General features: G+C 37.7%; 2 protein-coding genes and 1 pseudogene across 2 annotated transcripts in view; 1 reads left to right on the top strand and 2 right to left on the bottom strand.

Moving 5' to 3' along the window:
- SCEL (sciellin) overlaps positions 1 to 24,786 on the top strand; it is a 342,117-nt gene that overhangs the window by 140,827 nt on the left and 176,504 nt on the right. The window lies entirely within an intron of this gene.
- On the bottom strand, positions 17,300 to 18,826 carry LOC128566426 (T-complex protein 11 X-linked protein 2-like; annotated as a pseudogene).
- LOC128566575 (proteasome activator complex subunit 1-like) lies at positions 20,970 to 21,954 on the bottom strand. The gene has a single exon (XM_053563455.1). It carries the CDS (start codon positions 21,854 to 21,856, stop codon positions 21,107 to 21,109), a length of 750 nt encoding a protein of 249 aa, XP_053419430.1. The 5' UTR covers positions 21,857 to 21,954; the 3' UTR covers positions 20,970 to 21,106.

Raw genomic sequence — 24,786 nt, 5'->3', positions numbered from 1 at the left:
TTTTACTCATAAAAACACTGTAATTACATCAGCCAACTGGATAATCTCCAGACCCTTAATTTAATCACATCTGCAAGATTTCTTTTGCTATATGAAATAATATACTCACAGATTCTGAAAATTAGCATGTGGACATATTTGTGTGTGTGTGTGAGTGTGTGTGTGTGTGTGTGTGTGTGTGTGGTGTCATTATTCTGTTTACCACAGACCCACTGGGCTCTTAAAAAATAAGGTTCTTTATTCTTTTCTGGTTAAAATAAAATGGTGGCTACATCTATCAGATTCTGATTCTCTCCCAATCTTGGCCTACGTGACCTCCTCTGCCCTAAGTTCAATAGAACAGCATCTGATGGACTACTTTTGTAGAAGAGCATATTACATCATATAGTTGAATGAATGTATCTGGGTAGGTAATATAAGTTTTAGTGAACTAGAAATGAACTTGGTTTTGCAAAATATCACCTTCTAATTTGTCACTTTTCCTAGTAGTAGCACACAACTGGGTGATTTTAGTAATGATGTATGAATGCTATTCTGCACACTATTAATATTTTTCAACTTTTTTCCTGGTGTTTTTGTACTTCTTTTTCTTTTCATTTTTTCCAGGGAAAGTAAAGGAAAGATTTGCACTATACTATTTGGAATAAAAGGTGTAGGCTATAATCACTGAGATGAGGTAATTACCATTATTATTCTACTGACATGAATTTGAGACCAGAATGGCTTATAAGATATAGCAAATCACCAACAAACGCTTAGTATGACAGTCTCTGTGAGTTCATAGAAACAAAATGTAGCTTCTGTCCTTCAGAAATCCATAGTTTACTAGGAGAAAGAGGACATGCACAGAGGAATAATTATTATCCTGTGAAAGCAAGACTCATGCTAGAAAATTAAATAATGCATTGATGACGTTCAGACTTTGAACATTCATGCAAAGATATTTCCTTGAATGCTGGAGGTAAATGTCATTTGCTTAAGTTCATATTTGAAACAAAAGAGGTTGACAATTATAATACATGTTAAAATAAAATTTCTAGTGGGAAAAATCTTTAAATTTGCTTAAGTATTTCTTCTTGATTTCATGTTAATGAATAGGATGCAATATACAGAACTTTAAAGTGGGTATTTCAGAAATTAGAGAAAAAGAAAAAGCTATTAAATTACGTGTTATGATTATTGGAATTTTTGTTTATAAAATACCATTGAGTGAACATGCCCCCTTGTTAGTGTAAGGACATAAGTCTACGGGGAGAGAAAAAGAACCTGGGCAACTTACCTACTTTAGCAACTTTTGATTTTATGCATACCTACCTGACCTAGCTCCCTTCTCTGCTTGTTTCTGCATTCTTTCAGTCCTTAGATATTCAAGTGAACTTGGGGTTATCATGTATGTATGCTACATCAGTAGTAGTTAGTATGGAATTTGAATTTTTCAAGATATAGTAGAGCCTCCATAATTGACCACCCTCCTACAATGACCATCTTAAGTTGACCTAATTTTCATAGACATGCACTTAATGAAGGACTGATTTCTATGTATCAACCACCTCTGTAAGTTGTGTGTCGATCATCTCTGCAATTTGTATCTTGACCACTTGGACCATAACACACAATATTAATTTACCTCTATAACTTGAACAGTTGAGTCCATTCTACACCAAGGGGTAGAAGGTGTGGGCTTAGCCCTTTAGTTGTATTATTTTTTCTTTAGTATGAGATCTTTTTTTCATGTTTTACTATTACCATATGTTGCATTAGGCCTAACATGCTATTGCTTATTACATGTTGTAGAAGATTTTTTTCAACATGAAGAACTGGTGTGAATTGTAGGCACATCCCACAATTACTGAAAAATTTTACAGTTAATTGAGATATGATGAATCAAAGGGAATAACTCAAAGACCTGATATTGAAGGAAAAGGTTGATCTTCTACATTTTCTGGAAAGCAGCAGTCAAAGAAACATGGCAGAATATTCTGATGTTAGCAAGACCACAGTTAGCAACATAAACATAAACATGCGTACGTGAAAAGACATGGTAAGGAAAGCAGAGACATACAGTGGAAAAGGAGGTTCCCTTAAGGAAGTCATTGAAGCCATGTTAAGCTGATTCAAAGAAATGAGGGCAGTTAATGCTGAATCTCTGGGCCTATGGATGATCCCAGAAGTTGCTAAGAAATTTGCACAAGAATGTGAGGTGGCAGATATCTAAACATCAAGTGATTGGTTTGAAAGAAATTTAAACTGTGACACAAGATCTCCAGAAAGTCTCATGTGGTGAATCCAGTGGTGTCCTAGTAGAAGTTGCAAAGTTGTGGAAGAGTTCATCAAAAATTTCCTGGACTTCTCCAGAAGCTTCAAAGAAGACGACATTGTTAATGCTGACAAATGTGGACTCTTTTTCAAGGTAATGACTGACAGGAGCTTGTCATGGAGGGTGACAAATGTAAGAGCAGAAAACTTTCCAAAGAACATTTCACAGTTCTGCTTTACACTAGCTCAACTGGAGAGAAGCTAAAGCCCCTGGTGATGGGTATGGAATGTAAAGGTCTTAGAAAAATAACTAAGAAAATGCCAGGAAGGCTATGTTAACTAGTGTGATGAAAATGTGTCAAACGGTCTATGAACCAAGTGTATGGTGCCCCATGATCATACTAATGTACACAGCTATGATTTAATAAAAAAAAATAAATAAAATAAAAAATAAAACACACACACACACACACACACACACACAAAGAACCTAAAGCCAAAGACCTTCCTGTCATGTGGAGGTCAAACAAATGCACATAGTAAGGAGTGGGTAAGGAGTATTGACCAAGAAATGAAGAGGGCGGGGCACAGTGGCTCATGCCTGTTATCCTAGTACTCTGGGAGATCAAGGTGGGTGGATTGCCTGAGTTCACAAGTTAGAGACCAGCCTGACCAAAAGTGAACCAGCCTGACCAAAAGTGAGACCCCATATCTAAAAATGGTCAGGCATTGTGGTGGGTACCTATTGTCCCAGCTTCTAGGCAGGCTGAGGCAAGAGAATCTCTTGAGCCCAAGAGTTTGAGGTTGCTGTGAGCTATGACATCATGACACTCTACTAAGGGTGACGTAGTGAGACTCTGTCTCAAAAAAACAAAAAAAAAAAAAGAAAAAGAAAGAAAGAAAAAAGAAATGAAAAAGAAGAAATGGTCTATTTTAAAGACAGTAGACAACTGTCCTGTCCTGGCCACCTGAAAGTTAATCATCTCACAAATCTGACACTGAAATTTCTGCCTCCAAACATGACCTCAGAAATCCAACCTCTTGACTAAGGTTGGATCATCATCCAACCTTGACCATCATCATCATCAAATCAAAACATTTAAAATGCACCACTGAGCCCAGCTCCTGCAGTGGGTCATTACTAAAACTTGAATCTGTAGTTACCTATGTATTCAACTTCATCTGCCACATTAGTTAGCACTCTGGATGCTGTCTGTCCTCTGGACCAGTTCTGCTTGTAATATAGTTTAGCCAGAGATGATACGGAAATGGTTTAAGAAAGCTGGATTTGCCACAACCCCAGAAGACAACATTTTGGCCCCATCAGACAGTCCATCTACCATGGCAGAATTCAAAGGAGTAGATTTTGAAGGTTTGGTTGCAATGGATGATGAGATGGTAACCTGTAATGAACCTGATGCAGAAGCAATTTTCCAAGTACACAGTACTTGAAGTACAAAGTACTGAAGTACAAACCAGTGTAAAAGTGTGTGAAGCGGCTGATGCAGTGGAAGAAGCAAGTGAGGATAACACAGAAATTGCAGAGATTCCAAAAGAAGGAAATGTCAGACATCTGATAATGGAGTTGAAGTCATTTATGTGGGAAAATGCTCTGGTGTGCTGAATGGGATAGCCTGCATTGAGAGTGTTCTCCACTTTCATTTGTCATAAGAATTAGAAACAGACAAAGGTTGACTCTTTTTTCAGAAAGAATGATTAAACTATGAGAAAACAGCAAATACTGAATTTGTATGATACTGTATGTATGATTTTACTGTTTTGATTATTTATGATTTCATATGATATTGTCTAATAAAAACTGTACAAGAAAATGAAGTACGTGTATAGTAGGCTTAGTTCCTTCTGTCGACCACTTCCATATGTTGACCAGTTTGTTGCAGTCCTTTGGATGGTCACTTTACAGAAGTTCTGCTATATTTAATTTTTCTTTTTAATTTTTGTGGTAAAATAAGGATAGTAATGTTTATCTTGAACTTTTATTTTACTGATGTACTTAAATGTATGTAAAGTTTCTACTGCTTAATAAGTGCTCAGGAAACTAACTAGGATGTATGTTCATCCAGAGACATGACTGTGGTTTCCTGTTAGGGTGAATATTCAAGAAATATTGCCAACTAACAGACTACTCAGATGAAAACACAAGAGCGTATACTGGAACTGGCTTATAAAATGCAAGCCAGCTGGCTGCCCTAGAAAAATCTTTAGCAAAAGCCTTCTTCATCTTATTCATAAATGGGAGATTGAATCTCAAGTTTTAACTGGCTTATTTTTTTAATCTTTTTTTGTTTGTTTGAATTCTGCATTGCTGAATAACAGTGGCAGCATTTAAAGGAGGTTCATGAGTAAAGCAAGGGTTGACCTTTCACAAAACAGTGTTTTATCCATCTCTGTGGAAAAGCTTATAGGTGATTTTATGCAGGAAACACTCTGTATGGATGGTGTGGCCTCAGGATGGTCCATTTGATAAGCAGCAAAAGAAACTCTCTGCCAAATTATTGGATATTCCTGTATCCATCCCACATGAATACAGTTTATATGTATTCATGTACGTGGAAATGAATACCCAGCAGTATTTATTTCCATACTCTTTTATACTCTCCCTAGTATCACAGGGCTAGAAGCCTTAGAACCTCATTTCCCAGACTCCTTTGCTTTTGGTGTTTGGGGTGTAATTTATGTTCCGTTAATGAAATGTAATCATACCAGATTCCAAAGGAAGAACAGAGGCTCAGTTAATCCATATATAAAAAAATGGATTCCTTTTAAATGTAAATGATATTTTTTCTAATATAAATCTTATGTTTATAATTGTGAAGTGCCCTCCAAGAAATAGCTGATAGCTCAGCATTTCCTGCAATGATTGACTCCTTTCTTAGACAAACAAGGTAAATGAATTTTCTTCTTCCCCTTTGACTTAGATTTTATGTGACATTGTTTGAGAGACTGAGCATAGTATTTTGAAACAGATGACAAGGTTGTCACCTTTGAATGGCATAAATTTAGTAGCAACAGTAGAGTGTTTTATTAAAGTTTTTTTACAGTATGAAATCCAAAATTTATTTCTCTGTGTCTTCGTGATGAAATCACATTGCATGGCAATATTTAAGATGTGATTGGTGAGTTTGAGGAGAGTGTTCTAATTTTCACCAAATGTAACAGCAGTAGATTTATAAAAAGGTAATCATATTACTGAATAATGTGATGATTCTTCCATATGAATATTTCACCTCTAAGAAATGTTCAATCAGGCACGCTACCAACGAGATCTGGGCTTTGAACATAACCCCTTTAATAGTGGTTCCTGAGATGAAAGATTTGGATTGATGGCACCTAATCTCTGAAGCCTGAAAATGTACAATAATTTCCTAGTAAACTGCCATGGAAACCATTAAATTATCCTAGAATCTTCCTTTTGGTAAGTCATAGGATGTTATTAATTGATTAATTTCTCTCTTCATTTCTAAAAATGATTTAAACTGCAACCAAAAAAAATAGCCGGGCGTTGTGGCGGGCGCCTGTAGTCCCAGCTGCTCGGGAGGCTGAGGCAGGAGAATCGCGTAAGCCCAAGAGTTAAGAGGTTGCTGTGAGCCGTGTGACGCCACGGCACTCTACCCGAGGGCGGTACAGTGAGACTCTGTCTCTACAAAAAAAAAAAAAAAAAAAAAATGATTTAAAGAAGCTAGCTATGTGATGCACTGGGAAAATACTGCACCTTAAACTGATATAAAATGAGGAATTTCCCAAGATGAACTCTAAGGTATCTTCCATACTACACCTTTTATGACACAACTTTTGGGAGTCTGTCCTTCAAAACTCCATTACAAGGGGCCATATTAAGATAAAATTTTAATAACAAGCTTCCTTATGCAGGGTTTATATAGGCCTTGATTCATTCTAGAATCTACCCAGTATTTGTATTGTAGTGGTTTGAAGTTTACATGTATCTACAGAGTTGATATAAACTTAATTCCCTGAAAAATTAGGAGACAAAAATTTGTTCTTTGTTCTTGTTATTAAGTTGATAAGTTTTGCAACTGCTTTCAGCAGCACAGATTTAATTCAGACAAATGTTTTATTATAATATCTATGTTACATGAACCTAAAATTAATTTTGGTGATTGAGAGGGAAGGTGGTTAAAAGGACGGTATACTTTTCAACTAATGAAGCAACACTTAACTTGTGAGAAGGTAATCAGAGCATTACTGAACAATGTAGAATTCCTGCCCTGAGTAGATTTACTTTTGAAGGCAAAGAGTATCAATTTTATCTTGGTGAGAAATGTTTCTATCCAATGTTCTACAAGAAATGTTTTCAGTAAGAGTTTAAGCAGCACACTTTACAGTCACCAAAAGGTGGAAGCAACCCAAGTGTCCATTGTCAGATAAATGGATGAGTACAATGTGGTATATCCAGACAGTGGAATATTAACATTAAAAAGAAGGAAATTCTGACACATGCTATAGCATGGATGAAACTTGAGGACATTAAGCCAGTCACAAAAGGGCAAATATAGGACATTACTTATTTGAGATACCTAGAATGGTTAAATTCACAAAGACAGAAAGTCATTCAGTGGTTTCCAGGGACTGGAGGAGTGAGGAATGGGGAGTGATGGTTTAATGGGCATAGAGTTATAGTTTGGAAGGAGGAAAAAGTTCTCAGTTTGGGGGGATGATGAATAGTGGTGATGGTTGCACAGCAAAGTGAATGTACTAAAAGCCACAAAACTATACACTTAAAAATGGTTACAATGGCAAATTTTATGTTATATATATTTACCACAATTAAAAATAATAAATATAAGAAGAACAAGAAATTTCAAATGACTTCAACTGAATCTTCATGTTTCACTTTTTTTCTAATTTAAGAGGAAAGTAAGTTCACATTCTCAAAATTCTATGTTTCTGCTGCTTTAATGTTGAATAAAATATCACCAACCAACCTTAGTCTCTGTTAACATATCTCTCCTTGTAGGCCTTTGGCTTTGAGACACATCATTGTGCCTCTAACTTCAGATAAAATAGAATTATAGCTAAGTTTCACCTTGGACTTGTTTTATAATTATAAATATGGAAGGAAATTTAAGAAAAATAATGTTCCAATCTTTGAATATTTTCTTTTGAGAGATTGTCTACATGATGGTTTACATTAATGATGTAGTATTGGCATGTCTTTATTATTGTATATACTTAAATATTCACATTTGGACATTAACTTAGAGATACTTATAGAATATTTTCTTATTTTCTAACATTAATGTTACTTATTTTTGAGATACTGCTTTTTGCCTTACAAATATTAGCCACATCATCTTACTTACTTTTACTTTTCTGTGGTTTTTAAAATAGACTGCTCATGTCTCAAAAGTTTTTTATTATCCTGTTTACTTTCTGTTGTAATAACTATCATGACTACCTTTATGTGTCAAATCCTAAAGTGAGAATAATTGTTTTCACTTTTTAAAAGGCAAGTCAGAATAATGTATCAAGTTTTTTAAAATTCAGGTTCTCATCCAAAAACTTGGATGAGATTTTAGAAGAATTTTTTCCTCTCGGGATGGTAGTAAAAGATAGATGAGCAGAAAGAGCTCTAAGCACCTACACATATTTTTGATAGAATATAAAGCACCTTGAATTTTTCCCTTTAATTGATCCCTTTTTAATTTGTTAAAGTTAACAATTTATAAATTTGTAAAATTTGAACTTAATTTGTTCTTAAGTTTTGAGAGTTTTTTTTGATAAATGCTTAATTTTTAAAAGACAAAATAATTAAAAATAAGACAATTATAATAAAGAATAGTCAATAACTTATAACATTGTAGTGAGGTTAAAGGTGGAAGTATTTATAATGCAAGTACAAATGTACACAGAAGTTTCAGAAAAGCAGAGAAATCCTATAAGTCATGATTTGGGGTAAAGGTAGGGACAAGTAAGGCTGAATTTTTATTGTTAAATACATTTTGGACAGCAATGACCTTGGCTTTAGATAGGGGGTCATTGTTCTGGGTCATTGTTCTTGGCTTCCTTAATTATTTTCCCCCTAAATCTGTTGTAAAACGGAGAGTTTTAAGTACTCCCAGAAGGTGATTCTTTCAGAAAATGAATTTTATTTTAGAAGGGTTTTATGACTAGAGTCCAGGAGAGGCCTTTGTTTCCTTTTGAGTGGTTTGAATTTACTTTGAGTCAATCTGAGTAAATTTCAAGTTCTTTTTTCTCCTGATAAAAGCGAGCTCCTTAGTCTCCAGTGGGCAATTGCCCAATCCAAACTCCTCTGGAAACTCAAAGACTTTGTTTTTACAACTTTCTTTGGGATAATATTGGACTTGACCTGATGTAGGGATGTTTGCAGTTTTAACTGGAAATATCAGTATTTGATTACAAGGGCCACCAGACCCTACCAGGAGTATTCCACAATATGTGGATTTTCCATCGTATTTCTCCAAAAGTCAGAACACTTATGATTTCCCAAATACCTCTCTGGCTCCAAGGATTTCAGAAAAGGAATTATGGGTCTGTACTATTATAAATATTAGTATTACTACTATTAAGTAATGATATTCTTTCATTAAACAAATATTTATTATGTGCACATTATGTTTCAAGTATGGGTAGGGTGTTGGATATACAATAGTGAAGAAAATACATATAGCTGGCTGTCTCATTGTGGAGACAGATATTGAGCATCACATGTGCAGCTATGTAATTACAAATTGGGTTAAATGATGTGACAGGAAAGACAAGAGTGCAGGAAAAAATGTGAGTATATCTAGTTTAGCTTAGTGAATCAGGAAAATATTTGAATGGAAACCTGAAGTATTACTAGGATCTAGCAGGCAAAGAAGATGGGAAAAACATTCCATGTAGAAGAAACAAGTAGTGCCAAAGTGCTAGGGTAGGAATGATGTTGGCAATTGTGAGGGGTGGAAGAAGACCACATGCTTGGTGCTGGCAAGGGATAAGGTTCTGAGCTTCAGAAGTAGGCAAAACCTAGATTATGCTAACTGGGCCATGAAAAAGACAAATTTTATTCTATTTGTTGGGGAATGATACGATCAAATTTAATTTTTAAATGATCGATCTGGGTAGGATAGGTAGGAATTCTAAGAATGAATTGGAGTTGGGCAAAACTGGAAGAGAGAAAACAATTTCCAATGCGAGATCTTAGAAGTATAAGCCAGGGTAAAGGAAGTGGAAAGAGATATAGAATCTAATTTGGAGAAAAGATTGGCAGGGCTTAACTAATGACCTGGTCACTATAGTTGAGGGAGAGACTTCCTATTTCTGGGTGCTGAAGAAAACAGGAAGAAGAACATATTGGTTTGGGTTGGGGCCAGGAGTGAGCAAGAGTCTGGTTTTGTATGTGTAAAGTTTGTGATAGCTGTAGAATATCCAAGTGAACTTGTCGAGTAGACATTTAGTTAGACAGATCTGAAGGTAAGATATAGATTAGGAGAATATTAATTTGCGAGTTGTCATATAGATGGATTTAAAGCACAGGAATGGATGAGAATACTTAAAGAACAAAGAGAAGAAAGTCAGAAGCTGAGTCTTGAGCAATTTCAACATTTAAAAATCAAATAGAAGAGGGCTCGGTACCTGTAACACAGTGGTTATGGCACGAGCCCCATACACCCAGGCTGGCAGGTTTGAGCCCAGCCCTGGGCCAGCTGAACAACAAATGACAACTGCAACAAGTAGTCCCAGCTACTTAGGAGGCTGAGGCAAGAGAATTGCTTAAGCCCAAGAGTTTGAGATTGTGGTGAGCTGTGATGCTACGCATTCTATTAAGGCTGATGTAGTAAGACTCTGTCTAAAAAAAAAAAAAAAAAATCAAGTAGAAGAGGAAAAGCCAGCAATGGGGAATGAGGGAGAGAAGCCAGAAAGTAGGAGAGGAAGTTGGTGAGTGCGATGCTTAAAAGCCAAGAAAGGGTTTTCAAGAAGTGAGCACGCCAGAATGTTGAATGCTGCAAAGAAACAAAGGGGAAGAGTTCTGAATGTGCTGCTTGTATTTGGTGACAAGGAGGTCATTGGTGGCCTCAGCATGAGCAGGTTCTGTAACTGGGTCATGGGAGGCCAACCAGTGAAGGAGAGGGGTTCTTTTGGAAGTTTGGTTAGGAAGGTGAGCAGAGAAGCAAATCAAGATAGATGCAGGGACAAACAGACTATTTCAAAATAGGAACTATGAGCTTCATGTTTCTTTTCTTTTCTTTTTTTTTGGAGACAGAGTCATACTATGTTGCCCTTGGTAGACTGACGTTGGCATCATAGCTCACAGCAACCTCCAACTCTTGGCCTTAAGTGATTCTTGCCTCAAACTCCCAAGTAGCTGGGATTAGAGGCACCCACCACAATGCCCAGCTATTTGTTGTTGTTGTTGCTGGGGCAGTTGTCATTGTTTAGCAAGCCCAGGCGGGGCTTGAACCTATCAGCCTCAGTGTATGTGGCCAGCGCCCTACTCACTGAGCTATGGGTGCCGATCCTATGAGCTTCATGTTTAAATGTTAATAAGAATGATGAGGAGAGGAGGGATCCAAGGAATTAAGGATACTATTTCTTACTCTGTATCAGCGTAAGGGCATCATATGCTTTAATCAATTTTAATCCTCACAACACCACTAGGAGATAAGTATCACAGTTGTAACACCTTGCTACATTCCAAAAGGCTAGGAAGTCCAACAAGCATGGCCCCAGGCTTGCTATATCCATTAGGAATACCCTTGAAGGACAAAGGAAAGTGCAGATGTTTTTGTACTGTGCCTCGTTGTTGCCTTCCAGCACTACCAAGTTTGTTCTTAGCAAAAGTTCTCAGAAATCTCTCCTCGCTGGTCTCCTTCCATCCTGTGCTGGTCTCTACCTCATCCTCAGCCATATCCCTCAGGGTTGGCTTTATGACACACTGGTAAGTTCTCTTTGCACTGGATGTCCCCATTCTTGGGGAACAACCATGAGACTAATAGCAGCTAATATTGGTCACCTGTCATAGTGCATCTTGGATTTATTCACTTTCCTATTCATTTAATTAAGTGACTACTGTGTGCTAGGTACTGTACAATGCAGTGGAGGACAAGCACACAGGATCATGTGGTCATGGAACTTGTATGTGTTATGTACGTATGTATGTGTATATGTGATTGTGGATGGTTGACAAGTGAACCAATAAATTTTTTTAAATGATGACTTCAGGTAGTGATCCATGAACAAAATGGGGCAATGTGATAGAGATTTACTGAATGTTTATTTTAGATTGACAAGTCAGAAAAGGTCTCTATATTATGCTAAAAGACCATCCTTCCCTTAGGATAAGGATAAGGATAGAAACAAAGGGATCTGTCTTGGTGCACTGCATAGCATGAAATGAGTCAAAAGAGTAAAGGAGAAGGGAGTCTTGTCCAGCTACCCGATTCCCATTTTATAAAAATAAAAATAAAGAAAAAAAAACAGAGGTTTGAGTACCCTAGCCTGCTCAAGACCCTTTAACTCAAAAAGGATGAAACTAGGATTCCTGTCTTAGTCTGGTTATCTTTTGAACAAAAGCACCAATTGTAGACATACAATACTCTGGGAAGCCTGGAACAAAGCACTTTACCTGGCTCTGCAAATGAAGCTATCGGCTAACTCAGTTTTCAGGGCTGAATGCCGTATGTGCAAGGGAACGGGACTGAATCTTTTAAAGACAGTGGGCAACATCAAATCAACAGTTTCACTGTCACAACATCTCATCATTGTGAAATGTCATTTTCTCAGCTAATTAAAGGTCTCAAAATTCTGCCAAAGGCCACCTAGTCTTTCCTGTCTCTTCTAGGAAGGAATGTGCCTAAATTTTCCCAGAAACATGGGAGTTCCCTGCAGAAAAATAGATTGCTCAACCTTGCTTGGTGGCAGCCAATTCCAGAGGATCACAAAAATTAGGATAAGATTATTTTATTCTTATTATATCATACCAAAAATTCTGCATAGAAATGCAAAGTATTAATTACATCATGATCTGTGCCTTACTGGCATAAAAAGATCCAAAAGTTACTATTGTTTGGTTGGTGTGACTGATCAGACACTTTTCTGTGTACCTTGGAGTATAACTGTGGAGCACAGCCTGTGAAAGCCTGGGGATGGCCTCCCTGGCCAGTCTTTTAGCTTGTTTTTAGTTCACAGGACTAGAATTCAAATTGCATATTTTAAAAGAAAACTAAAAGAATGAAATTATAATTAAATGATTCAAAAATAAGATTTATGAGGGAAGATTAAAGAAGATGGTGAATGATGGAGAAACAACTGAAGGTATCATATCCAAGATTGGTGCTTTTTACTTTAATATTTCCTCTCCAGCCCTGGGCAAGGACTCAAGGTTCCTAGAGAAGACATGGGGGTAGCTCAAGAAGTCTCTCCAAGCCCTGCTTCTTACTTATATTCCATACCTCTTCTTCTCTTGTCCCTCCCTCTTTACCTCCTCTTTATTCATACTTGGTTTGTTTCTCCCCACTCAGACCTTTTAATTGTTTTATTAAGCTGTCTTCTTTTCTGGGTCTCAACTTTTTTGTTAAGAACTGTCAACCACTCCCATCTAGTGAATGGCTAGAGGAACACTCTCCATGTTGGTTTCTGACATATAGTTTAGTCTCACTAATCGTTTTTTGAAATGACTGTTTCCGGTGTCTTGGCCGCAGCTGTCTTATCTTAGTGTGGTGCTTCATAGACAACTAATGTGGAAAAAACAGCAGGCTTTTACATTCACACCAGTTCCCAGCAACTTGGTTTACTCATTCCAGCTCAAATTGGGAAGTTCTTTAGAATAACATCAGTTTTATCAGATTAGTGTATTAGTTGGGATGGGGCAACTACTACTAATATAACATAGAATTTCTAAATTTCAAAGTTTAAACTTAGGATTAAAGATCCAGTAAAAGTTTTTTTGTGTGACAGCGTTAACCTAGCTGGGTGATTCTACCTGGCACCCTTTCCTCCAAGCAGCAATTTAAGCTCTAGATCCTTCTCTTGATTTTTAGAAATTTCCATTCTGTGAATACAAGAGGAAATAATAAACATTTGTGGGTGTGAGGGTGTCATGGGCCTGGAAGTAGTACCTGTTACTTCTTTTCAAATTGCATCGACCAACACCAGTCACAAGGCTACATCCAACTGGAAAGTCAGCTACACCATGTTGTCTACCATTGTACATGGGGAGAAATAAAACATAGTTTAGTGAATAACTAGTCATGGGCACAAATGCCATGGATGAATCTCTTATTTTTATTAATCAAATGACTGCTAAAATGTTAAGAAAAAATACTGGAGTCTTAAAGAGTATATACAAAGTCCTCAAAGACTCTTGCAGCTTGGAAACCATTACACTTTGGTGTACTGAGTTATGGAAATAAAGTTAAATATATAAAAGGATAATGAAGCTTATAATATACATAGTTGTATCAGAATTACAACTGTGTCAATATGTTCAATTTTTTTCCATGGCAAAACATATCGATTGTATCACAGCTTACATCAAAGATGGTTCAGTCACATCTTTGCAGGATGTTTGACCCCTTCTCATTTCTCTTGCTTTTCATTTTTCAAAAGAAGAAAACTCTTTTTGTTTTATGTACTTGCTTGCATGTGTAGTCATGAAAAATGAATGAACAGAAGAGAGAGAAAGAATGGACAGAAAGAAGGGAAACAAAGAAAGAAGAAAGGGCAATCCATACTTCAGACATAAGTATCCCTAAAATTATTTTTATGACCATTTTGGTCTTGTTTTAGAATAACTTATTGCATTGAATTTAAAGTATCTCCTCCCAATTGTGAAGAATAAACAAGCAGAATCTCTTTTCCTTGTTTGTTTTGGCATTAGGTTTAGTAATTTATCTTTCTTTTCATTTGTACTATCTCCATTCCTCAGTGTTCACCCCAAGCAGGATTCACTCTTAGTACAGGAGTACTATGGGTTTCTGACACTATAACATGGAGGAGTTTCAGAAGTGTGGCAGAGCCCCGAGAGGATAAGCAGGAACAGCTACAAACCACATAAAAGATCAAAGAAATCAGCTTCTTCCTAAAACATCCAACTTTACAAAACTATCATCACAAGAGCTACATGATTTATTCAGATGGTATTCATGAGTGTGAAGATGAAAGAGATAGAAAGGTCTCACTGTGGAACGAAGAGCCAAATTTGCAGTATGTCTATATTCAAGAAAGTAAGCTCAATGTTTTTTCATTTAGTATGTCCTTCCTTCCTTTTGTCTAGAGCACCTCCAATGTGCGAGATGGTGAGATAGGCATGACCTAATCCATGTGGTCTGTTGAGGAATATCAGTTAACATTGTCCAGCAGTGTCCACGAACCTCAAAGTTAACTATCATTGGTTGAGAGGTTGAGCTGCTGGCCTGTCTGGTGGCGGTAGCCTGTGGTAGCACAGACACTTAATGAGTGGAAATCTGTATGTGGAAGTTCTGGGTCTTGCCTCTGGATAGAGGATTCAATTGTATTAGAAGAAAAGTGCTCAGGGAAGTGTGTTAGGTGAGCCCCTTCCCTTGCTTACCTTCAACACTGCAATCTCATTCTTTCAGTCAACATTTATTAAATTACAAATGAGCAAGATAGTCCTGGGAATTGAGGAATGTGTCAGACGTGGCCATGCTTGTTATTGTTAATATAATATAAAATGTTTAGGGCCATTTGAAAGTTAGAATTAGAAACTATGGGGGCATATATCTTGCTTCTGGGGAGATCGAGGACTTCAGAGAGAAATCTCTATAATCTATTCTACTGCACATTATACCCGGGCCCCAACACATCTCACACTTGCAGGCACTTTAGAATCTGAACTGTTACCCTTCCATATGACTATGAAACTTGTCCTGGAAGTAACACAGCACACACGTATAGTCTAGGTTCTTTGCATGCACTGAAATCAGGCATACAAAAACCCTTTGGTGCTCAGAACCATTACTGTTTCTGAAGACCTCTAAGAATCTTAAGAATTGCTAATTTGGGTTCCCCTGTTCTCTTACAAGTAAGTAGAATGACCCTGGTGAATTCAAGTGGTCCAATATTCTAGGCTAGCCTGATTCTACTGCTTCCATGAAATTTTATTTTATGAAAGAGGGAAAAAGGCAAACCCAAGGTCAAATTATTAGAGAAGAGGTTAGTATAAAGTATGGTCAGAAGAATCATTATAAGATTCTTACGATAGATCACATGGTTGAATTTTCTATGTGCTCATGTGAAAAATGTCTTTATTGATAAATGTTGCTGCCCAACCAGGTTCATCTACCACTGCCTAAGAAGAGAAAGAGTTTATCCTGCACAGCACTAAGTGGGGAGATGAAAATTGGGGAGACAGGGTTTTTAAGAATAACTTGACAGGCAGGGGATTGGGTAATTAAGTTTGTTAATTGGCTAAGTTTGGGGCAAAATTATAGGTGTTTATAAGTGTCTTCTGCTATAGGGCAAATCATCTTCTTGTTTTGCTTTCGCTCCTGGAGTCACAATTCCTGTCAAGTTGGTTTATTGGTATGGTCTGTTGGTCTTCAATCTTCTGAAATGCAGGGCCTCAAAGATACCTTATAAACTACCCTCAGGGTTCCAAAAGGTGATATTATCTATGGAGAAAAGTTAAGATTTTATAACTGCCAGTTATGTGGGAAAAGTTAAGAATCTTTCTCAGCTAAAAACTAACAGGGGACAATGACTATTATCCAGCAAACAAGAAGATAGTGGCTGATTATTATTGTTATTTTAGCTAAGCTTGATCCCTTACAGAGTTTTGGGACCCTTACTTTAGTTATCATTTTGTACCCTCCTTAATTTATAAGGGAGATTTCAATCCCTCCCTGTGCTTTGTTCCAGCCTCAATCTTGTTTTGTGGGCAAATGAGAAGGGAAAGGGATGATAACTACTCTGGCTTCTTCAGACTGACCTGGGACAGAGTCAGGGTTGTGCTCAGGGTAAAAGGGAATGAAACCACTTGGCAGCCACCTGCAAATATCCACGAGTGCTAGGTTTTGAGTCTAAGGTTTGCAGGATGAGAACATTAGTATTCTTATTTACAGCCTTAGCATAGTACTTGAGTGACTTATGATGGATAATACCTAGCTTTAAAAGCCTCTATAGAACTGATCTGAATATTCTTGAAATACAAGTGAATATTCTTGAAATACACTGAAATACAAGTTAATATTCTTGAAAATCAATTGGGTATGGGGCCACTTGTTGGGCCCTGTTACAGCCACATTGCTTATTGGGAAATTTTTCTATTCAGGTTTCAACTTCTCCCCTGAGGTACAGCAGCTAGTATTTAATACTGTACAGACACTCTCTTGTTGAGCCAACACAAAATCTAGTGCTAGATGGACCAGTGTGTCAAGGAAATTCTGTCGAGTTTCAAGGCTTTAGTAATTTCGTTTGCAATCAGTCTTAGGGTCTCTGACAAATATCTAATCATGTCTCTATTGGCAAAACTCTGCAGGTAGGGGCTAGTATTTCCAGTAAGCTTTTGCAATGTTACTTCTATGGTAGCTATCCCAAAATATGTCAAAGAAATGTATTTTGGACTAAATATTTCTAATTTCTTTCAGTCTCCACTTTGAAATTAAAATGTTTTACATATTAAAACCCCATATGTTACTTTAGGACCAGGAAGTGGGAAAGAAAAAAAAAAACAGATTGAAACAAATCTGACTACTGTATATAATTCTATATATTTTGGCCAGTCTCATAGTCCTGTGAACAGATGAGTTTAGTTAAAACACTAAATCTTATTCCATGAGCCAGCATTGCAGATAAGGCTAGAATCTAATATAGGTGGATCATAGTTTTCCATTTTTTTTTTTTTTTTTTCTTGCAGCTCAGAAGTTTATTAACCAACGGGGTTGGGTCAGCTGGTGTTTACATGCTGACCCCTGCAGCCCTGTATCCCGGCTGTAGTGAGGAAGATGGCTGGCTTCTGTGCTGGCCACAGGTGATATCATCTCAGGAACATGCTGAGCCCTCTCTCCTGGGTCCCTGTTGCCATGGCTGGAGTCCAGCACTATCAGATAGGTTCCACTTCTGTTTCTTGTGCTTGAACTAGAGTATTGACATTTTTTAGGATCTCAGCATAGTATGGGCCAAATACCTGCTGATTATGATGCATCAGCTTGACAAACTTCCGGCCTAGTTCTGTCAACTCTCCTTCGATGTGATTAAGGCCTTCAGGGAAGTGTAGCAGAGACTCCTGCATGCCACGAATCAAACAGCATTTGAGAAACAAAAGGAGGCGCTGATCAATGATACTACGGACACGGTTTTCTTTCTTGGTGATGTTCTGGAGTTGTCCTATAAGACATACTGTGTTTTCACTGCTTAGGGAAGTAAAGCCCAGGTCCTTGAGGCCACAATGAATTTCCTGAGACACCTGTTCACTCACATTCAACATAGCTTCTTCAGGCTTGGAGTTAAATTCCTCAGTCACAGCCTTGGTTATGCATTTCAGTTTATCCACAAATCCAGGTGAGTTGAATAAAACTGAACCAGAGAAACTTCTAGCCACTAGTAAGACCGAGGCCAATATAGTCAAGTGGCGCAAATGGGACCCCATTTCCTGGACCCGGATTCTGTCCATCGCAGAGTCTCAGGGAATTCTTCATTTTCAGGATCCCAGAGGAGGAGATTCAGGTAGCCCCGGTATAGCACCATTATGGGATTGGGAGGATCTGAATTCTTAGCTGCCTTGTCTGGAGTTGAACAGGCCATGCTGGAGGAGCTGGGGATGTCAGGAGAATCCAGACATGGTGTAATGAGGTCTGTGGCTGCTTTGGTTAGCCATTTCTTGGTGTAATCAAGGAGATTGGGTTGTTTGTCAAGGAGTTCCTGGAATTTAGCTCTTTCATACTGGATGGAATATTCCTGCAGGTAGGGTCGAATGCTCTGGATGGTATAGTTCACCAGGTCCATTTTCATTAGGCCCAGAACATGGAAGCTGCCCCTCAGTAACTGTGCTGGATCTGTTATGCTCTGTAGTCTCTTTACTGCTTCATCTCGAACTGGTGCACATAGCAGGGTCATCAAACTAAGAATGTAGTTAGAGAGACGAGAGACATCTAGGGCTCCATGTTCTGCTTCTTGCTTGAGGAGATCCACGTCCAGAACTTCTTTAATCTCATTTTTTAGGCGGATGTAGCGTGGTAATAGCAGTGATAGCAAAACCTCCTTAACTTCTGTCATAAGTTCAAGAGCACAAGTGAATTCGGGAGGATTACTCAAGAGTTGTTCTCTTAAATGGTCCCAAAAAACACTGTACAATGTCTCCATGAACCTGTCTTCCAGACTGTTTGGAGATAAAACATTCTCTTCCATGTAGAAATCTTGATTTACCATGATTTCATGAGCAATGCTCATCCTGGAAACTTCGTTAATTGTTTCTATTAGACGAGGAGAGTAGTTATTTAAACAGAAGTCTTCCTCTTCTTGGTTCTTCTCTGATGTTTCAGAATTATGGGCTCCACACTTTGCTTCATTAGGATCATTTTGGAGTACAGTTTCCTCACTCTTGGGCATCTTGATGTTATCTCTTCCTCTGTTCTGGACCGGCTGCCCAGCAGCTGAGTATCTAGTTTTCCATTTTTTAACCATCTTTCTCTCTCTCTAGTTTTCCATTTTATTAAAAAAAATCATAGTAGGGTCAGTTTACTTACCAAAATAAACTTTACTTCAGTATGTATGGACTGATTATGTGCACAAAATGCAGTGAGAATAATTATTAGCATTATAGACTTTCTTTTAAAATGTTTGGCTTTGCACAAACATTTTCATAAGGAATCTCAGGTTATACTTGAAAGCCTCTCCAGTCAAGCCAAGGATTCATCTGTGCCATTAGATACCTTTATGCATTGGGTAAGTTCCTGTATTCTCAAGGCTCCAAAGTAACCTGGGATTCTTTGACAGTCTGATAATAGACCTATCAGAAAATGACATTCTTTACTCACCACAGATCAGGAAATGTTATCAATGAGGGACCTGCCCAGTTTTTCCAGTGGGCTTTATGCTGGCTTTACAAAGTCAACTTTAATTCTTACATGCAGTCTGGACACCTCTGAAAATATGCCATTCCAGTCCAAGCCTTAGTAAAATAACCAATGTCTTTCATTGTGTCCTATAGAAGAAAGTAGATTCTTACTGAACTTATTCAAATAACTATATTGCCATAAATTAAGTCTACCCTTGAAAAGGGTTTTCAAATTCTTATTTTTCTATAGAGAGAAAAATAGGTGCTTAAAAATATATACTTTGCTATAAGCTATAAATAATTCAGAAGATGGAAAGGGATTTTCTTGACTTCTGGAAAATAACACACAGAAAAAAATAGCAATGTTTCAGACAAAAAGTCATAAAAATTGGTTTAGTGCCATGTAATTAATTTCCGTTCTGTTTAAGGTTGAGTTAGCAATTCTTAGGGACATATCAACTTTCTAATATATATGGTATGTAATCTCTAAAGCTATTGAAAATCTGTATTCAAGAGGACCTGTCAGTCCTTTTCATGACCTTTCTTGAAAGAAAAATTTGGATTTAGCCAGCTAAAAAAACTTATTCTCTGAGATGAGTCAAAATAAAATAATATTTTATTTTGGAAGGAAAGAGTCATAGAATAGCCATGGTTAAAGAGGCGATTGACAAGAGTTGGCTATTTTTGTGGCATATGACAATTTAACACAATAATCATAATTATTACTGATAACATACACAAAGACACAGTAACAGTTTATAATATCAGAACACATATCAGTAACATGTATATACAAACCTAATCCAAAGAAAATTAATACTACAGTTTTAGCATACCAAATAAGCCTAATACATCTTTTTTAGATTTTTGGTGTCTTAATATTTTGAAAAGCTAGTTTGAGGTCGAAAAGACTGAATTTGGAATTTTGATTTTGGAAGACTTATCATATATCAAAAGCATAAGACATTTGTTCCAATAGAATCATAGGTCATTCATTTGACAAAGAGAGTTGTCAAAAGATTGTAAAGTCAATATAGGAAGTTATATGGGTGTAAACCTCACCCCTTTTAATATTTAGTTTTTCTAATTAGTCAAAACCCTAATAAAGACAGCATAGGGATTGTCTTGATAAAAAGTAAAACCTTAGCTTCTTTCAGGTCAATTGCCAAAAAGGTAAAAAAAACTTCTGTAGCACAATTTTTAAATTAAAAACAGGTCATATAATTTCATCAAGAATGAATTAAAATCTTAATTAATATCTTAATATCTTTGTTGTTTAACCAAATTTTTATCAATTATAGCCAATTGGACCACCTACAAATTCTCTTATGAGTTCTAGCCCAACCAGAGAATCTACAAACATGCTAAAAACCTTCTGTTTTGGCTTCACTTTTCCTTTTCTTCAATAACCAGTCATTTTATTTCAATGTTTTTATACAACATTACTTTCCTTTCTATTTAACCTTTCTTTCCAGAAGCACATTTCTATATTCCCTTTCCATCTCTCTCTCTTGCTCACTCGTCACTTTCCATCTTGTTTTCACACTCTCCCCAAACCTATATTTTGATTCATTTTTTTTTTTTGGTTTTTTGGCCGGGGCTGGGTTTGAACCCACCACCTCCGGCATATGGGACCGGTGCCCTACTCCTTGAGCCACAGGCGCCGCCCCCAAACCTATATATATATATATATATTTTTTTTTTTTGATAGGCCACAGTGTGACTATATTTATTGTGCTTGGGAGGCAAGGTGAGGGAAAAACCTCAATAGGAGAAAGGTAGGGGAAAATCTGGAGTCCCTGGCAAAAATTAAGAAGGTCTATGCTGTACCCATCACAGAATTAGAGGGAGCTCTCAATAGATCATTCCCTTTGTTTCTCCCCTGGGCTTCTTGAGCTTCTCAAAGTTCTTCAGGATGATGTCATATAACACAGCGTAAGTGTTGTGGATCTCCATGACCATCAGCCGGATGTCTCGGTACTCTGCCTCATCTAGCTCATGTACCAACTGCCGATAATCACCCACATGGGGCTGCTTGGCTGCTTTGGCCACTGCATCACCTCGCTCAGAGAAATACTTAGAGATTTGAGTGTGTAAGCCTTCTAGCTTGGTGTGGAGGCTGGTCATGAGTTCAAACACCTTCTCCTGGACAGCCACTCCAAAATTGTTCCCATCCTCAATCCGAGGTACCTGCAGCTGCAACCAGGTGGTGACCAAGTTGAGCTGCTCAATGACATCCTTAATCTCAGGCTTTAAGCGCTGCGGGAGGACCACAATCTTTTCATTGCAGTTCACTGGGCCACAGGGAGGACCTTTGTCTTCATCTTCCCCTTTCTTCTTTTCATCTTTGTCTTCCTTCTCCTGGTGTTTTTTCCGCTCTTCCTTCTCTTTCTCCTTAACTGGATCAGGCACTGGGATGTCTAATGGGGCCTTCAGATTGCTTAAGTTGGCTTCATTGAGAGCTGGCTCCTTTAAAAATGCATCCAAATCAGAAATGTTCTTGGGGAAATAGCTCCCGAGGAGGTTCTCTGTCTTGGTACAAAGGTCTTCACGAAACACATCCACCGTGGCTTGGGCCTCAGGCTGGACCCTGAGCATGGCCATGGCCTGGACAGGGGTCCTAGCGCCCCGCGAAGAGCGAAGACTGGGCACGGGGAAGGGAAAGCGAAAGCAGCGTTCTCAGCCCGCACGGCCTTCCTGGGGAGCTGGGAGTGAAGCCCCAAGCCTATATTTTGAATCAACCTTTAAACAGCTTTGGAATTAGACAAAATTGAATATATATTTAATAAGAACACATTCTATGCTTCTTTTATAACTTTTATTATTAAAAACACATCTTTTTCTTTGGTGTACTTTATACATAGAATTGTATGTGTTGGCTATAATTCCTATTTTTAGTAACTTTACATTTTTAGTGAAACCTAGGAAGCAGGAAGTCATGACTCATCTGTCATAAGGTGCTTTTCATGCAACAAGACCAGTTTACTATAAAACTAGTCATTTAGTCAAACTAATAATTAAAAGATTTTAAAAGCAAACATCTTATACTTTGATAAAGAAAAGATTCAGTTTCTGGCGGCACCTGTGGCTCAGTCGGTAAGGCGCCAGCCCCATATACCGAGGGTGGCGAGTTCAAACCCGGCCCAGGCCAAACTGCAACCAAAAAATAGCCGGGCGTTGTGGCAGACGCCTGTAGTCCCAGCTACTCGGGAGGCTGAGGCAAGAGAATCGCTTAAGCCTAGGAGTTGGAGGTTGCTGTGAGCTGTGTGATGCCACGGCACTCTAACGAGGGCCATAAAGTGAGACTCTGTCTCTACAAAAAAAAAAAAAAAACCTTTTAAAGAAAAGATTCAGTTTCTAAAGCAACCATAATATAGACAACTGAAGTATATCAGTCAAAAGGTGAACACATAGCTTTTCTTATTCCTGTTAACATGATATGAAAATCTTGTTCAAAAGGAGAAAACTGAATTATTTCAATGCATTAGTGTATAAATGATGAAGCAAATTTTTTAGAGCTCTTTTGCATATTTTGGTGGTGAAATATCACAAACACATTACATGTACAGACACGTGAACATACAGACATACAGACAGAAGCAGAATTTATATTTGCTGGCTTTTGAATATTATATATTTTATTCAGACAATCAATCTTTTAATTATCTATTTTATTGCCTTAAGCAATTATTAGCAAGGCAGTAATTTTCCTTTGAAAAAGATGACTCTCCTCTAGGTGAAACCAGGCAGAAAATATATATTTTGCAAGTCCAAAGCTAAGATTAGTGGCCTAAATATTGTGCTGTCATTTTCTCATACCCAAGGGAAAAAATGGTTGTGTGTGTAAAGCTCTAGTAAGGATGGGATGGCCAGGAAAAGTGCCCCAAACAAAGATGAGACTTGTTATATAGATTTAGTGAGAATTTCTAATGATTCAGTCATCCCTCTCAGACATGCTTACAAACAGAAATTTCCTTTAGAGATATAAATTCATTTGTGAAAGAGTTTTAAGATATCTAAATAAGGGCCAAGAGCAGGGGCTCATGCCTGCAATCCTAGTATTTTGGGAGGCTGAGGCAGGAGGATTGCTAAACCAGTTAGTAATCATATTCAATCTGATCCAGAACCCAGATCTAATCTGTTTCCAAACTTAGTGCAGTTTTTCTTGCAACTTTCAAACCAGCGAGGATCAGAAATTTGCTCAAGCAGACACAGAATTGAGACTCAAATTTGTGGAGCTTCAGAATCTAAGAGATGACTTACCCACAAGCCCAGTAACAAGCACAAACTGGCAGGTTCCTCACTTGTCCATATAGTTTTGGGGGGTCTCTTTGGAACCCACATCTGAAAAACGAAATTTAACAGAGTTTAATTGAGCAAAGAACAATCTGAGGATCGGACAGTTGGAACCAGAACAGGTTCAGAGAGACTTCAGTGCTGCCATGCAGTTAAAGTTTTCAAAAACACTATAGTTCAGTATCAGCCTTCAACAGTTTGACTAAGACATTTCATTTTTTAATGTTTTAACTGAAGTACTCTTCTAAGTAAAATCAGTAAGTTTTAACACAGGTTATAGCTTAAACAGGGAAGCAAGAGGTGTCTCCAAAGAGATCAAAACAAAACAATTTCTATAAGATCCAGAAAGTAACAAAAATGGCTCAGCTCAAAGAAAAGGACAGTGCCACTTGCCATAAATTGGATCTGTTCCACGTTTCTGTCCAGCCCTATTTTCTAGGCATTCAGTTTCTCAAATGAATATTTATACAGAAATATCTAAAAGCCCACCAAGTATAGGAAATCAAAAGCTGTGTGCTGAAGGAAAGAGAATCAACAAAACTGCTTTAAACGACATAAACACCACACCAGAACAAATTTATTCCCTGCCTGAGAATTGAACCTAGGATGCTGAGATGAAAGGACAGAGCTTAATCCGTTAGGCTAGGAGGCAAACTGACCTCTGATATTCTTCCTACCACAATAGCATTCAAAGGATTTTTATCTTTGTTCTAGATCAGATATTCATTCTTCAATTTGTCAAGAGAATTTTTAAGGTTAGCCGCAAAATTGTTACATGTTCTTTTTGGTTCTGATCTTTTCATAACTACAAATAAGTAAAAGAAAATAGTACAAGAAGCACAAACACAGTCCCACAAGATGAATTGAGGTCCTTCCCTCCTGTTGAGTAGTTCCTGGGATAACGATCCCAAAGTGAATCTCAGCAAGATCTCGGAACATGTGTCCCCAGCATTGTTACACAAGAGTCCTGTGAGGCCTATACAGAAACCATTTACCATCCTGAAGTCGTACCCCTGAGATAAAGCAAAGGGGAGGCATAGGTAGGGACACAAAAAGTAGCGTGGATCACACGCACATGCACCCCTCACCCCCTACAGACACCCCCCCCCCGCACAAAACACACAGACACATACACACACAGACAAAAGGTCTTTCAAGGTAAGTCAAATCAAAATGTCAAATCAAAACTTCCAGTTGAACAAATCGGACCCAATCCCCGACTCTTGGGGGAGAAATTC

This window comes from Nycticebus coucang, chromosome 15 (genome assembly GCF_027406575.1).
Source record: "Nycticebus coucang isolate mNycCou1 chromosome 15, mNycCou1.pri, whole genome shotgun sequence".
Lineage (NCBI taxonomy): Eukaryota > Metazoa > Chordata > Mammalia > Primates > Lorisidae > Nycticebus > Nycticebus coucang.
This window is presented reverse-complemented; position numbering and strand designations above follow the sequence as displayed.